We start from the raw sequence: 15,630 nt of genomic DNA on the forward strand, positions 1-15,630 counted from the left end.
AAAAAAACATGCCAACTATTTAGCACCCTCAACTTAAACATTTTTTTTTTTCATGATATAACTTTTATAATATAAAATGTACCCCTTAACCCCTCGTAAATACTGTAAGTCTGGTGTTTGTTTTTGCTTTTTTTGCAATAAAGAGAAGAAAAACATCTAAGATTTTATAATTAAGACATGCTCCTGGTTTTGAAGCATTTATTTCACAATATTCATTCATTTGTAATTTGTTGGATTTAAAGTATTATTCTTCTCATACACATGCACACCAGCTTGATATGAGCAATGTGATCTGCATTTAGCTAAATGGGAATTGAAAACACTGAGGCAAGCGAGGAGAGGATATGTTTGGTGGATAACCTAGACTGATTGCTGTTATAAATAACAACATATTTAGTGATGAAAAGGGTATTCAGATCAAAAAAGGCTACTTATACTATAAGCACAATGTACTTAAGACATACACACACAAACATACTATTTCTATAAAGATCAATAATAACAAAAAGTTCTCACACAGTGAAATGTTATTAGTGCTTTTATGAAGACAGTATTTTCTCTTGCATAAATAACATCAACTGCCATTCATATAACATATGATTTAACACTACAAATGCATAATACAACGCTTGTTACATGCTTCTAAAATCCATATAGATCACATGCACTGTAATTACAGTAATCCATGTGCAGTACCTCTCATTACTGCACCATTTTATCCCAAGGAAGCTCTATGAGTTTCAAATTATTTGCAGTAGCTCAAATTCATTGGTATTGTGTTTGCTATTTGCAATTCATGTTTAACCAAACGTTTTATAGAAGAATGTAACACAACATTTGGCAACACAAATAAATTGCAAGGTTGTTAACAGAACAGAGCTAATATGCCTACAAACAAATATCAAACAAAACAAATGTCACATTTGTGAAATGAGGTAAATACAACTATTTAGATTCTTAAGAAAGTTAAGTTAAAGTTAATACTGTTTATATTTCAAGTTCATTTTTTAAGTTGTGGAAATACTGTATATTGTCATAAAATTAAAAGTGCCTAGAGTATCTAGATTATCAAGTAAAACATATTAATCATTTGAATAATCTTCATGCACAACCTGTGACAATCACAGTAAAATATTTTTACATCTGCATAACATAAGTTTGTGTTATAATCATCATTCCTAAACATTAAAAATGATACATATTTAAATCACATGCTGGGAGTCCCACTGACAGGACTTACCCCCTCATTAAGTTAATTAAGTGCTGTTTCTTGTTAAATATCTTCATTCTTTAAGTATTAGCCAAACAATTAAGTGTAAAAATGTTAAAATATTTCTAAAATACAAAAATCTTTAGTCCAACACATTTGGGATGGCCACCTAAAATTAGAGTAAACAACACTAAAACTGATTTTGTAACAAGTCCCATATTTGGAGAACCACAATCCTCAGTGTCCTGGAAAAGACATGATACTCCCACAGTGTATAATGGATTCATTATCTAGCCTGAGGCTTTCATTTGCTGAGAGCCAGAGTGCTTCTTCATCTCTGATAAGCGACATCTTTCCTCCTGCAGTTGCTCAGTGTAAATTGGACCACTTGAGGACCGGACAGGGACTGACAGCCTCTCTCTGCTCACGCTCAGAGCCCCTTTTCAAAGCCCTTTGTTGTCAGAAAATGCAGCTTTCCATCTAGTTCAGATGCACGTCATGCCTTGCCTTTAGCAATGGCCATACGCTCTGACACAGTTTTGATTGGTATTCCTTTGCGGGTGACTTTGAGATGGATGAAGAGTGTGCTGGGGGAGAGACTGGAACCATCTCCCTTCAATAAATGAACATGTCGATAACCTGAGAAAAAAAGAGTACATTACAAACAGCATGCCACAGTAATGACTGATTTATAATTTGCATAGGGTTTTCAATGAGCACCTGTTCGTAGGCTGATGAATGGTACAGTGAACTGCCCCACAAAGTCATTTTTGGCAGTGTGATCGTGGTCCTCCACTACAAACCGCACGAGGGCCAGTTCAGGGACCTGCAGCTGGAAGCTCAGAGTGCAGTCCCATCGGGGGTTGAAACCTGTAGAGGGCGCACAAGAGCTGTAAATACATCATCCAACGACCTACTTTTCAAACAAACCAATCATGGGCTTGGACAGGAAAGGCTTTCACAAAAATGTCTGAGCTGAATTTACATCATAAAAAAGTAAAACAATGATGAAAAACTTATGACATTACATAATTTCACTTCAATAACATGTTTGCATAAAAATAGAAAATGAGTTAGATGCTTCATTAAAACAATATTCTCTACATAAAATAGCTGATACTGAATAAGGACGTCTCAGTATTACCATTGTTGTCGATGCGTTGGGTTTTGTTTCTTGCATTATCAATTGACACCCCATGAATTTCCACCCATACTTGTGGGTCCACAATGGAGCTAACCTTCTCCGTGTCAATTTTTGGAAGCTGCTGCGCAGATATGATCTAAAAATCAAAGGGACAATAGTCAGTTTTCGAATCCAGTTTAAATGGGAGAGTAACAATTCAAGTCAAGTCAAATGCAGTTTATTTATACAGCCAAAAAAATCATAAATAAACAGATTTCAAAGAATTTAACATGTACGTAGTAGACAGTAACAACGGAAACAGTCTGAATGTAGCAACAATGTCAGTCAAAATTGCATTGCAGTACATCAAAAATCTAATTATGATTAACCAATTGTTTTCTAAGATGAATTTGAGACAACCAATCGAATTGACTGTTGCTCAATAGTCCACCACCTTAATATACAATATCCATACAGTGTATGGTTACCACTCACTCGTATAGTCAGCTGGGTGGGGGTGTGACCGGGGCCTCCTCCTGTGTTCTCTGGGTTAAAGTCGGAAGTGGTGCTGCACAGAAAAGCTGGTTTAAGAAGGTATCCACAGCGACCATTGGGCAGGAAGCGGCCCTGGTTCAGGTCCATTTGCTCTCCTGGAGTTTGGAAGTTAAGAGCCACTGCAGAGCACAAAGAGAAAGTCAGTAACACGGCAAGCCTGATCACACACAAAGCCAAGGGAAAACATTTCAGCATCTGTGAATTCTCTCAATCAGTCAAAGCCGTTGACATCAATGTTGTTGTGATGAAGCGGCAATTTGCAGAAATGAGTCACTGTAACATTTCTTTGGCACTTACGGTCCACATAATGTTTTCAGAATGAATTGCCTAAATGTGCTGCCATCAGAGCAGCAACAAAGCTTCTCGTCTGAAAGTACTAACCCATCTGGCATCCACCGTTCCACATTTCCTGAGGATCATAGTTGGATGATCCGAGGCGCTGGCCAGAGGGGTAGATCCGGCTCAGCTGCCTGCTGTTGTGTCTCACAAAAAGCTTCCCTGCAAATGGAAAGAAGAAAGTAGCATGCCATGATACACTGGAGGCTGATTATATTTTGTGGAGGAATCAGCTGCAGGAAAGCAATGTCAACAAATATTTTCGACCTTCTCTTTTGAATTAATATAAAATATTTGCACAGTTGTACCTGAGTCTTTGATGAGCTTGAGGGCATCACTTTCAGAGAAGGAAGACATTTCATTTGGAGGTTTTTCAGGTGCATTTTCAAAGCCACGGAAGGGGACACTTCTGCAGTACACCACCAGCTCTGATAGCTCTGGGCTCAGTTTAGAACAGACCTGGGAAGAGCAAATGCAAACATTAGAGTCAACTGCTCAAAAAATGTAAAAAAGAAGTTCACTTTAACAGCTTCTCAGGCTCAATGACAAATCTTTTTTTAAACTGACCTTTGCAGGATCCTTCTTATTGCTGCTTGCTACTTCATCTTCAGAGCTCGAGGAGAAGCTGGCATAGCTGCCATTCTTACCCAGCTGCCCCAGGTGAGGGATCAGCTTCTTTGCTTTTACCAGAATCCGCCCCCTCAGCTCCTGCAACGAAGGCTATTCATTAGGAATCCAGACAGGTAAAGGCCTTTGAAAACTGATCCTGCTGTGTGTTTGTCTGTGTGTTTTGTACTTCAGGAGAAGGCAGATCTTTTGGCGGGTCGGAACTGAGGGGCTTGGTGAGCAGTTTGCTGCCCAGAATTTTGCGGAGGTGTTTGGCCATGACCGCCTGCTGCTCCACAGAACAGTGATTCTCCAAAGACAGGATTAGAGGGTATGGGGAGGCCTGCAGGGAGAAGCACAGGGAGAAAACGTATGCCAAGCCATTAAAATGCAATTAGAGCACATGATAGCAATCCAGGACCCGACTCTGTAATGCTATGTAAGAACCAAAATACTGCCTAAGGGCCAAGTATGTGACCACAAGCTTGACTGACCACTTGTTCCATTAGCAGTAACGTGGAGCAGCAGGCATACCAACAAAGCTAAGGATTTACACCATTAAATCAAGTTGCTCTCACCTTGAAGGCATACTGGGCGATGGTTTCAATGACTTCACTGAAAGTGACTTTGGAGGTGAGAGTGTGGCCATGGTAGATGACAGGTTCACCTTTATCTCCATCCCAGCAGTCCAGCTCAACACAGCGACATCCCTGATTCAGAGCCCTGTCAGAGAACACACATTTCTTAACCAACACCACAGAATGATCCAATGATTTTGGCCATGGCCCCAAGAGGTTGTGGGGAAATTCTGTTTGAAGTCACTGTTAACATTTTCGTGTCGAGGCATGAATATATGAGCACAAAGCCAAACTAAACACTCATAAATGAGTGAATGAAGAGGGAAATGCATGTTCTGGATGAGCTTAACAAAGCAAATGAACTTCACAACATCTACAAACGTTTTGATATTAATTCTGCTTATCACATTGATAATAACTTGTCAAACTCTTTAACCTGTGACCCAATACACAATAGAATAATAATAATTGATGATAGCGCTGTGGCCAGGGTTTTCAAACAACTGCATACTAAGAAGGCCAGTGGGCCAGAAGGTATTTCGGCACTCCTGCTGAAAATGTTTGCAGATGAGCTCACCCCTGCAAGGAGTCCATTATTCCAGCTCTCTGCTGACACGGGAAGCATCCCTCAAATATGGAAGAAAGCTGTCATCATACCAGTTGCAAAAAAACCATGCCCACATGACAACAACGACTTCAGACCAGTGGCTTTGACCTCAATAGTTATGAAGTCACTAGAACGGATTATTGTAGGGAACTTGCGAACTGAGGTGCAACACCTCTTGGACCCCTACAACTCACTTTATTCTAAAACACCTGGAAAATCCTTTAGCTTATAAATGCTAGATTAATGTTCATGGACTTTAGATCAGCTTTTAATACTATTCTTCCCCAAATTATGTTAAAAAAGCTCAAACAGATGGATGTGAACCCTTACTTAATCAGATGGTATCACTCCTTCCTAACTGAAAGACAGCAGCAGGTGAAAGTAAACTCGACCCTCTCTGACACACAGGTCATAAGCACAGGGGCACCACAAGGCTGCGTTAGCTCTCCTCTTCTCTTCACACTCTACACAAATGAGTGTAGGAGTCAGCACACACACAACCACATTATAAAGTTTTCTGATGACACAGCCATACTTAGTCTACTGACTAGACTAGAGACTCAGACATTTCTATTTATGAACTTGAGATTGAAGTGGTGTGAGGCGCACAACCTGGTGTTAAATGTTAAAAAAACAAAGGAAATGATCTTTGACCCCAAGTCAGTAGGTGATCACAGCCCAGTCCTTATCAACAGGGAGGGAGTTGAGCAGGTTACACGTTTTAAATATTTGGGGATTTATTTTGATGCTCAGTTAGGCTGGGCCCATCAGGTGGATCAGGTATGCTCAAAGATAAGCCAGCGCCTGCATTTTCTGCGTAGGCTCAGGGTTCATGGAGTGGATAAATGTGTCATGTTAATGTTCTACAGGGCAGCAATTGAGTCTATTATTCGTTATGTCATCACAACATGGTTTGGTAACTTGTCAGTTAAATCTAAATCACAACTCCAGAGCTTGATAAAAAGGGCTGGAAAAATAATTGGCATGCTTCCACCATCCTCTCTTCAGGAGATATTTGAGGAGATGGTGAGAAAGCAAGGCTGTAAAATCACATGCGACCCCAAACACATCCTGTATAGAAAGTTTGAGTTGCTGCCCACGAGGGCAAAAGGTATAGATTACCAAACTGTAAATTGAACAGGTATAACTTTCCTTTATTCCACTGTCCATCAAGCTGCTGAACAGTCAGAAACAATTGTGATTATGCTGTGTTAGGAGTTGTTGGGAGGTGCAATGTTTACAGTGTAGTTTGTGCAATTGAGAAGGTTAAATAGGGAAAGTGCAATATGTGTAAATAGGTATGGATACAAGAGGGATATGTGCAATTTGAGGGACACTATGCATAGGTGCAATAGGGAAGGTGCAATGTTTGATTTATGTATAAATACAATAGGGAAAAGTGCAATATTTGATTTATGTATGTGCAATAGGGATATGTGCAATAGGGAAAGTTCTGTACCTGTATGTTTCTTGTTTGTTTCTTTGCCATGTGATATGTGATCTCTGTTCTGTATCTATGACTGATTGTCCTAAATGTTTTATGTTTATTATCTCGATTCCAAATTTCTCCTAAGGGAGACGATAAAGCTCTATCTAAATCTAAATCTAAATAGACAAAAATGACCATAAAATACAACAAAAATGACGCAAAAACAGGTACAAAATTACCAAAAAGAGACATGAAATTACCACTTAGTGACAAAGAATGATGCCAGAGAGAAAGAAAATGTCTAAAGAGACATAAATTGAGCACAGACACAAAAACAAAGAGAAACATAGTGATCACAAAGAGACACAAAATTATCACAAAGGGAAACAGAAGACCAAAATGAGACTTCTTATGTAGAAGAGGTGGTGGGGCACTTAACATGTCTGAGGATCATACATGGTAAGAATATATATTATGTTTTGATCATGCTAAAATGTTTGCTGTTTGTAGATGTCTTGGTCTGAATACCTGATGTAGGGCTCAGTGCTGCTCGCGCTGGTGACCTGGTCCTTTGTGAGGTATGTGTTGTGGGACGAGGAGATGAAGTAGTGGGCCAGAGGGCGGCTCATGTCCTGGTACACTCTGGCATGGTCTGGGTTAACCACGTCATTCTCTCGGGAGAGCATGTACATGGTGAAACCATTCTGGGTCATGAGGCGGTTCTTCTGAGCTGTAACAAATAGCAAAGTCTTTAGTGTCTACTACCAAATTGACATTACCTTAAAATGAATAAGCCTTAACATTTGGGTACATGGCAGACAAGCCAGGTCAAGAGAAGGTTAGCCCTCAATCACATCCTCCATCTTACATGGATTGAGATTAACAGTCTGGGGAAAGAACATATTGACTTAATTTGTTATTTTATGAGATATTATACATTTTTAGCAGTCATCAAGTTTCTGTTTTGCTCTTCTCTTGGCCCAGTTTTCCGATCAACTCCTTTTTTTGAAAACTACTTATAATCATCATAATCATTCATAATTATTAATCAAATCATTTCATACATATCATGTAGTTGTTGTTTTTTTACTTAAAGGACATTTGATTATATACTGTATATATAACAAATATCATATGAGTTCACTTTCAAATAAAACATTTAATTTATGAGAATCGTAAACATTTTGTTTCCCAGTGAAAAGTTCCCTTTTTTCATGTATATTGGTTGGATTTCAGATTTCAATTTGACACCTTTTCCTTTGATATTCTGTTAAGTACATAGTATAGCTTTTGTGGGTGTTATTTTGCTATCTTTTATTTCACCAATGATGGTTATTATTGCTTCTTAGTTCTTCATCAAATCAAACGACCCTCATTGCTGGAAACAGAAAGTGCGTCAGATTGTTGTGCAGCAGAGATTTTAACAGACGCTTAATCAGTATTTTGACTTCAAAACGGGACTTTCACAGAGCTTATATGAAAATGTTGTGGGTTATTTCCTTAAAGCTTTAAATGACTGTTTTAAGGACCTACCCCAGTCATTAAGCTCATAGGTGAGTATGAGGCTTTGAGCATGATTCGACGAGGCGTCTTCTCCTTGGTCTCCCAGGAAGTCGCGCAGCTCAGCAGTGGCGAGCACACAACCATTACTGGAATAGTGTCTGAACACGGCGTCAAGCTCGGGCCGCCGCAGCAGCTCCCTGCAGAACTCCTCGATCTCTACGTGATCCAGACGGCCATCCCCTGATCGGTCACTCCTCTGGGATACAGGGACGAGGGAAGAGTTAAACAAAACAAACTCACATATCAAACACAGCATGCTTTTATTCTGGAAGTACTTCAAATTCCCTGTAAGGAAAGCATCTCTATAAAAATTCAACCCAGCTGTGTATACGTGCATTAAATATACTGCTCTCTGAGGAGGGTCATTAGAGGACATTGCATTAGAAAGTAGAATACAAACCAACAATTCAGCTGTAATAGAGAGCGCAGGGACACAACAGGCAGTAATGCCAAACAATAAAGAAATAACTGGCTCTTGATTTGTTGTGGGGAAGACAGGATGGAGGGGATAAAGATGTGGAGGGTAGACGCTGTAATTGAGCACAGACACTAGACTCCAGGGTGTCACAGTAAACTGGCTTTTCATCATGTCTTAATGCTTTTTCAGTATTCAGCTCACATAAATAACCTTTAAAGTGCTACAAAAAAAACTCACAAAACGCATACATGATGAGCCTGACCTTGAATAAAGAGTGGGCATACTGCTCACTCAGGTCAATGTTGATCATCTGGAGCAGACGTTTGACTTCATCGTAGCTCATCTTGCCATCCTGGTTCTCATCCGCTCGCCTCAGGTAGCCTCGGATCCAAGTGTATAGTGGGTTATGGAATAAAACCAGACTCAAATCTAAAGACTATAGTTTATCAATTAAGGCTGTCCTTGGATTCACATGTGAAGGATACACTTCAATCTCTGTTGCATTATACCATTTCTGTTTTGTTGCCTTGTTACATTGTTATTGAAAGTGTGGGCAAGATAAGAGAAACACCTGTCAGTCTACTGCCATTACATTCCCCATCTCCACAAACTAAATTCAAGAAAAAATATAATCCTAAAGTTAAATTAGCACAGTTATAACCTTAATGAATTTAGATTTTATTGCAGAACTGTTGTATCAAACAACTTTAATTGTACCTAGGGAAACCTACCAAATGGCAACATAGTGTATATTGAGAGCCAAAAAACGTGTGTTGTTGGCTCAGAATCACTCATATATCAAATGTATTGTAAACACCTGTGGAGAGGCTCTTGTTGAAGAGTGGTTTGTTGCACCTGCTCTTACATTTTTTGATGAAATCTAGCTTTAGCATTTATTTCCAAATCCCTTTGGACATTTGCGTCTGTTAAATCAATTTGTTTTATTGTACGATATGTGCATAAAAGAAAAGGTAGCAACCAGAAACTAATTATAGTTTGTTGTCACCTGCTAATGGAGTTGTGTAAACTATAACGCAGACCCCACACATTACACCATTTAAGATAACCCAGACTGCTGAAAGTCAACAATATGAAATACAGTAGAGTAAATGATATAACAAGGTAGCATAAACAAGATAATTGCCCTGAGGATTTATATGTTCACAAAACGTAATATATATCAAGAAGCAGAAACGATGTTAATGTTGTTAAGTACCTGATACTTACAGTCATATTATCCTCTGGCTGTGAAGGATTGTGACTAACAGTAAGTGTCAAACTATATTTAGACATGCCTTTTTTATCTAGTCATTACTGCTCACCTTAGCTATGCTGTGGACGTGGGATGGCACACGTGACTGCAGAATCAGTCGCCATAGCAATGCTGACTCAGCTGCACTATATTCATTTTAGCATATTGGAAATTTGGGAAGGATATTGGTCCAGTTTTTGCTTCTGACTCATGTTGGCCACATGCTCCTTCAAAGTGCGGAGCCCTCGTACCCAGCGTCTTGCTGCATCCTCACAGGGGCTCAGCAAGTCCAGGCTCTTCCGGGCCCCTCTGAAGACCACTGTGAAGCACTGGCTCTCTGGCACCGACCCGGACAGCCGCCTCAGCGCCTCGGACTTGCAGCCTTCACGCACACACTCCACTTCAGTCACTGCGACTGGAAAAGGAGAGGAAAATAAAAAAGTTATTGCGTTGTTGAGTAAACAAAGCTCTGCAAAGAGATCACAACAATGCAAGGAGCGAAGCAGCTTAAGGTCAGACGTCATGTGCTCTTCAGGGATTAATAAATAACACCAGAATGCCATAGCAACAGGATTGTAAAATATAATATGCACATTACATACTTCTCAATGTGATAATTTTAACCTGCACCTTATGACTCTTACAGCACACGCACTGACTTGCAGACGCTCTCCCTACTGACAGTTAAAGAGCAGGGTGTTGTAATGGGTTTTAGAACAGTTATTATAGCAACATGGAGAAAAGTTCACTTTTAGGATAGAAACAAAAAAAAGACAAAAAAGTCTAAGCCATGTTGTGAGGCTTTATTAGCTTAATGTTAACATTTCCATGCTAACAAGATCATAACGACATTGCAAACATGTAGATGTTAAGCTCATATAATGTTTACAATGTTCGACATATCAATTAAGAAGGTTAGCATGCTTACGTTACCTAATAAGTGCTGAAGTACAGCTAAGGAGGATTGGAATATCTTCAGGTATTAAGTCATAATCCAAAGTAAGGCTGCAACTTGTAGACAATTGAAAGAAATTGAACTCTATGAGCAACATTGTCATCCCCAAAACAATTGTATTTATCTGTGTATGATTTTGTCAAAGGAGTCCTAGTCCAATAAGGTGAAGATTAGTACTTTATTTCAACTGTTTCAATCTATTTGCAAAGCTCTGGTGGGTCTGGACAACACTCAAAGAAAAGGCAGCCAAACACACACTACCTAGCAGGTCCTAACACATCAACTTTATTTACTACAGTTAGGAGTTGTCTATTTCTGCACTTGAGGGCCTGCTGTGTTGTAAACAATGATCAGTTGAGTAATAAGCAGTGTCTGGCCGGACAATAGCATCTTTCTCTTGCTGGAGGTCATAAAGCCTCTGCCGTCCACCTCTTCAAAATTACTCCACATTCCTACTTTGCGGTTATCCCGGAGACATGGTAAAAGTTACATTAATGTGTATGTGCATGTGTGCGTGTGGTTTAGAAAGGGAGACATGCAGATGTTTAAAGCTTTGTGTTTACTGACAAATGCTTTTGAGCATCAGACGCTGCACTGAACTGCATGTCCAGATCGCACTGGACCTGGAGACCCACCTGGGGCTTTGGAAAAGAGGAACCAAGCAAGTATTTCATCCTGGATTCACACAAACAAACACTTAGACATAGCAGCCTGCCAGTGTGACATTATCAGTAACTGTCCACACTACAGAACCCATCCTGTCCTCACACTGCTTGTTGTCATCATTGTAAGGAGTGTTACATGCTGCTACTTGAGCATTCTGTGTGTATTTTTGGAGCTGCTGCAGCACAATCAAGACAGCCTTCACCACCTCCTGACCCATAAACCTGCCAACCCCCCCTCTCTGTCAGGCTAGAGGGGGTGAGCATCAAACTGCATTCTAACATCGGCAAGGAGAGCACAAACAGAGAAGAGGTGGGAGAGCTAAAGGTCAATCAACAAGGAGGAAAAGAAAAGGGAGATACTTCAAGCAAAAAGAGATTTTTTTGCAAAAAAAGTTCCATTTAAAGAACTTTTGGAAATGTTGTGAAGTCCTTGCTTAGCCACGCTCTACTACAACCCAGTATCAAAAAAGATTAAGAGCCAACCATGGATTTGCCTTCCCAGTGCCTTCTAGTTTAAATAAACACTGTGCCCTTTGGTATTTTCTAATCTCTTTTGTTCGAATACTTTACTTTTGTGTCAATATGAGAAAGGTTAAATGCATCTGCGGAGGTTAGAAGACCTAAGCTCACTGCAAAATGTTCTTAGCATTTAATAATTTTTTATGATTACCACCACAATTACTGAAATTACTTTTGTATAATTGTAAATCTGGTCACTGGTGTAGTTTGGAGACTGTATGCTATTACAGCTATAACACAAAGGGTGGTTAAAAATAATTACAATTTAAAATAGTTGCTTGGCCTTCAAGACCAAAGCTTTGGCCTCCAATAAAACAGTTGTAGCCAGTGGTGTAGTGGGCGTTGGACGCGGGGGTACGCCGTATCCCAATTTATTTGAAGCATGATATTTTTTTTAACAGCCTAATAAATATAAAATCATTGCCAGTCTTATCAGTTGCAAGTGTGTATTTGTTTTAATAATGACGTAAACTGTTCTGACACCATAGTGTAAAATTCGGTACTGTAGCTTTAAGGCACCAGATAGCGCGACTCTCCTTCTTGTGTTTTAGTTTACACAGCAAAGCCATGCAGAGCACATCGTAGCTCAGTTCTATGCCAAAGATCATTTTGTTCTAATCCTTGGAGTAGATCTGTCTGTAAGTATACAAACTTACCTGTGTGCCAAGTTATGTTTAAAAAATGTGTTTTAACTGATTGTGTGGTTTCAATGTTTTAGATAAGCTAACTAGCTGCTAAGCTAACGGACATAGCTCATTCTTAGCATAGGCTGTTGATTATACTGCACTCTATTTGCATTATGTTGCACATGTATTATTTCAATTGCGTAACGTGTGTTGTATTTTTCTGTTTATTCTTGCAGTTTTAAAATTTCAAGCCTCAGTAAATGGTCAACTCAACAACTGTCTTCTGAGTCTTTGTTCGCTATCTGTGAAGCATGCAGTGCGATGCATACGCAAGGGCAGAATAAATATGATAAATAAAAATAAATTAGTCTAAAATAAACGAGATCAAATATGTTGCAGTGCACTGTCACAACCTAGCAAAGCAAAATAATCGTTTTTTTCGATTGTGTTGTTTTCGTAATTGACGCAGGCCAAAATCATAATTGCGATTAAAATACGATTAATTGCACAGCCCTAGTGAAGTGACTCTTTGTGCAGTCAGTACAGCTCTGTAGTGACACTGCTCTTTGGAAGTCTGGTCAAGAGTCACTTCACTAGGGCTGTGCAATTAATCGTATTTTAATCGCAATTNTCACCCTACACACACACACACGCTTCAAATCAAGTTGCATAAATGCTTGAGCTATGTTTTTATTATAATTACTGTGAAATCTGCCTATTATGTTTATATTCTGCCCTTGCGTATGCATAGCACTGCATAGCTTCACAGATAGCGAACAAAGACTCAGAAGACAGTTGTTGAGTTGACCATTTACTGAGGCTTGAAATTTTAAAACTGCAAGAATAAACAGAAAAATACAACACAAGTTACGCAATTGAAATAATACATGTGCAACATAATGCAAATAGAGTGCAGTATAATCAACAGCCTATGCTAAGAATGAGCTATGTCCGTTAGCTTAGCAGCTAGTTAGCTTATCTAAAACATTGAAACCACACAATCAATTAAAACACATTTTTGAAACATAACTTGGCACACAGGTAAGTTTGTATACTTACAGACAGATCTACTCCAAGGATTAGAACAAAATGATCTTTGGCATAGAACTGAGCTACGATGTGCTCTGCATGGCTTTGCTGTGTAAACTAAAACACAAGAAGGAGAGTCGCGCTATCTGGTGCCTTAAAGCTACAGTACCGAATTTTACACTATGGTGTCAGAACAGTTTACGTCATTATTAAAACAAATACACACTTGCAACTGATAAGACTGGCAATGATTTTATATTTATTAGGCTGTTAAAAAAAATATCATGCTTCAAATAAATTGGGATACGGCGTACCCCCGCGTCCAACGCCCACTACACCACNACATAATAGGCAGATTTCACAGTAATTATAATAAAAACATAGCTCAAGCATTTATGCAACTTGATTTGAAGCGTGTGTGTGTGTGTAGGGTGACCAGGTGTGCCACTTTGTGCAGGACTGCACAAAGCATTTTTATTAATTGTCCCGCGTCCCACAAATTGAGACTATGTCCCGCATTTGAGTGACAGTCGCACAGAAAGGCCGGATCGGTTCGCTGACGGCTGGCACCGCCCTTTATTATTATATTGTTAAAGGCATCATGTTGAGCTGACAGGCGACACAGAGGTACCCGACACAGAGGTATTCAACTTTATTGTTATTGCACAGATTACAGGTACTGAGACAACGAAATGCAGTTTAGCTTCCAACCAGGAGTGCAACAAGCAGTAAAGTGAAAAGTAATGTACACAATCTACAGAATAAAATATAGAATTAATTGAATGATGAATAAACAGTGAGGGGTAGGAATATACACAGCAGCCTGTGAGCAGTATGAACAGTGTGTATGAATANAGCTACAACGAGCCGTTAAAGGCAGAGAGTGAAATTCAGTGAATACACGTAGTTTACAGAGATGCTGTATGAGAAACCAAATTGATTTTGGAAAATTGCACAATATAAATCTATTCTAGTAGACCTCAACAATGGAATTATGATCAGTGGAAATGGCCTTGAAATGGGACCTATTCTGAAATGGACCAATCTGCACAATGATTACTTTTACTTTTGGTACTTTAACTATATTTCGATGATAATACGTTTCTACTTTTACTTGAGTCACATTTTGAATGCAGGACCTTTATTTAGCCTACTGTCATGCGAGCCACCAATTAAAGCTTGGCGAGTCGCGCAATGAACCCCGTTATAGATGAATACAGCTAAAACATATAATGCTAATTTGTGAGTAATTACAACATTTGGCAAAAGGTTTTTCTCTCTGATTTGTTATTTCCCAGGTTAGTGCAATGTTTCGAATAGTCTGCAGTGCTTCCCATAGTTCTCTGGTCGAAGTGTGGCAGAGTCCCAGAATGCCAGGCCTGCAGGTCTTGGCCTCAGCTAAACACTAAATTCATTAGACTTGATCAAACTGTCAATCGGGCAGCGGTCGGAAGCCAAGGCTCTCACAGCACATCCCAGTGAAGGTCAGAAATGAGCAGGACATCGATTTGTAGACAGAAATGAAGGCATATGGCGATCTCATCCCACTCCCCTGCTCATCATCTGTCACTGCAGGGACTCATTGTTCAATTATTTATTTAATGGGGACACAAAGACAAAGATGTTGAATGCTCCCTATAGACTTTAGCAGTAACTTTATGAATGCCCAAGTTATTGAAAGCAGTTCTGTGACACACAATAGAGTGTGTTTCAGATGGGTGAATAGTTTCTTACTACCCCAAACCGGTCAGTGTATGTTTTGGTCATTGGATTTTCTTTTCACAAAAGGATATTCAAAAACAAAAAAAAAGTTTTATTTTTATTTTTAATTTGAAAAACCAAAATTGAAAAACAAAGCGTTTTTCTTTATCATGGTCAAAAAGGGATTTACTAAACTTAAAGAAACGGGATGATTTTCATTTTCTACTTCTCAAAACTAAAAATAAAATCACCAGAAAACAGAAACAAAAAAACTACCGTTTTTCATATTCTGCTACCGGAAGTTACCTTACAAAATAAGAGCGCGGATGAGGACGGTCAATCCGTGTATCTACGGTCTATTTGTTTTCACAACAAAAACAGCCAAGACACATATTGAGCCCAGAAAATGAATGTTATTAAGGGCTGTAAATATAATAGGCCTACGTCTAAAATGGACA

General features: G+C 39.2%; 1 protein-coding gene across 2 annotated transcripts in view; it reads right to left on the reverse strand.

Moving 5' to 3' along the window:
• Positions 1 to 530: 530 nt before the first annotated feature.
• Positions 531 to 15,630, reverse strand: part of plcd3a (phospholipase C, delta 3a) — a 26,631-nt gene continuing 11,531 nt past the window's right edge. For both annotated transcript variants that reach the window (XM_010772750.1, XM_010772751.1), the window contains exons 3-15: positions 9,864 to 10,092; positions 8,688 to 8,817; positions 7,978 to 8,203; positions 6,973 to 7,174; positions 4,409 to 4,553; positions 4,021 to 4,173; positions 3,792 to 3,932; positions 3,533 to 3,683; positions 3,270 to 3,386; positions 2,829 to 3,007; positions 2,355 to 2,490; positions 1,931 to 2,080; positions 531 to 1,849 (exon numbers count right to left, since the gene is read on the reverse strand). In XM_010772750.1, coding sequence (XP_010771052.1) covers positions 1,707 to 1,849; positions 1,931 to 2,080; positions 2,355 to 2,490; positions 2,829 to 3,007; positions 3,270 to 3,386; positions 3,533 to 3,683; positions 3,792 to 3,932; positions 4,021 to 4,173; positions 4,409 to 4,553; positions 6,973 to 7,174; positions 7,978 to 8,203; positions 8,688 to 8,817; positions 9,864 to 10,092 — 2,102 coding nt within the window. In that variant the 3' untranslated portion in view covers positions 531 to 1,706. The remainder of the gene's footprint in view (positions 1,850 to 1,930; positions 2,081 to 2,354; positions 2,491 to 2,828; positions 3,008 to 3,269; positions 3,387 to 3,532; positions 3,684 to 3,791; positions 3,933 to 4,020; positions 4,174 to 4,408; positions 4,554 to 6,972; positions 7,175 to 7,977; positions 8,204 to 8,687; positions 8,818 to 9,863; positions 10,093 to 15,630) is intronic.

Source organism: Notothenia coriiceps, unplaced genomic scaffold (genome assembly GCF_000735185.1).
Source record: "Notothenia coriiceps isolate Sejong01 unplaced genomic scaffold, NC01 NC01_scaffold00011603, whole genome shotgun sequence".
NCBI lineage: Eukaryota > Metazoa > Chordata > Actinopteri > Perciformes > Nototheniidae > Notothenia > Notothenia coriiceps.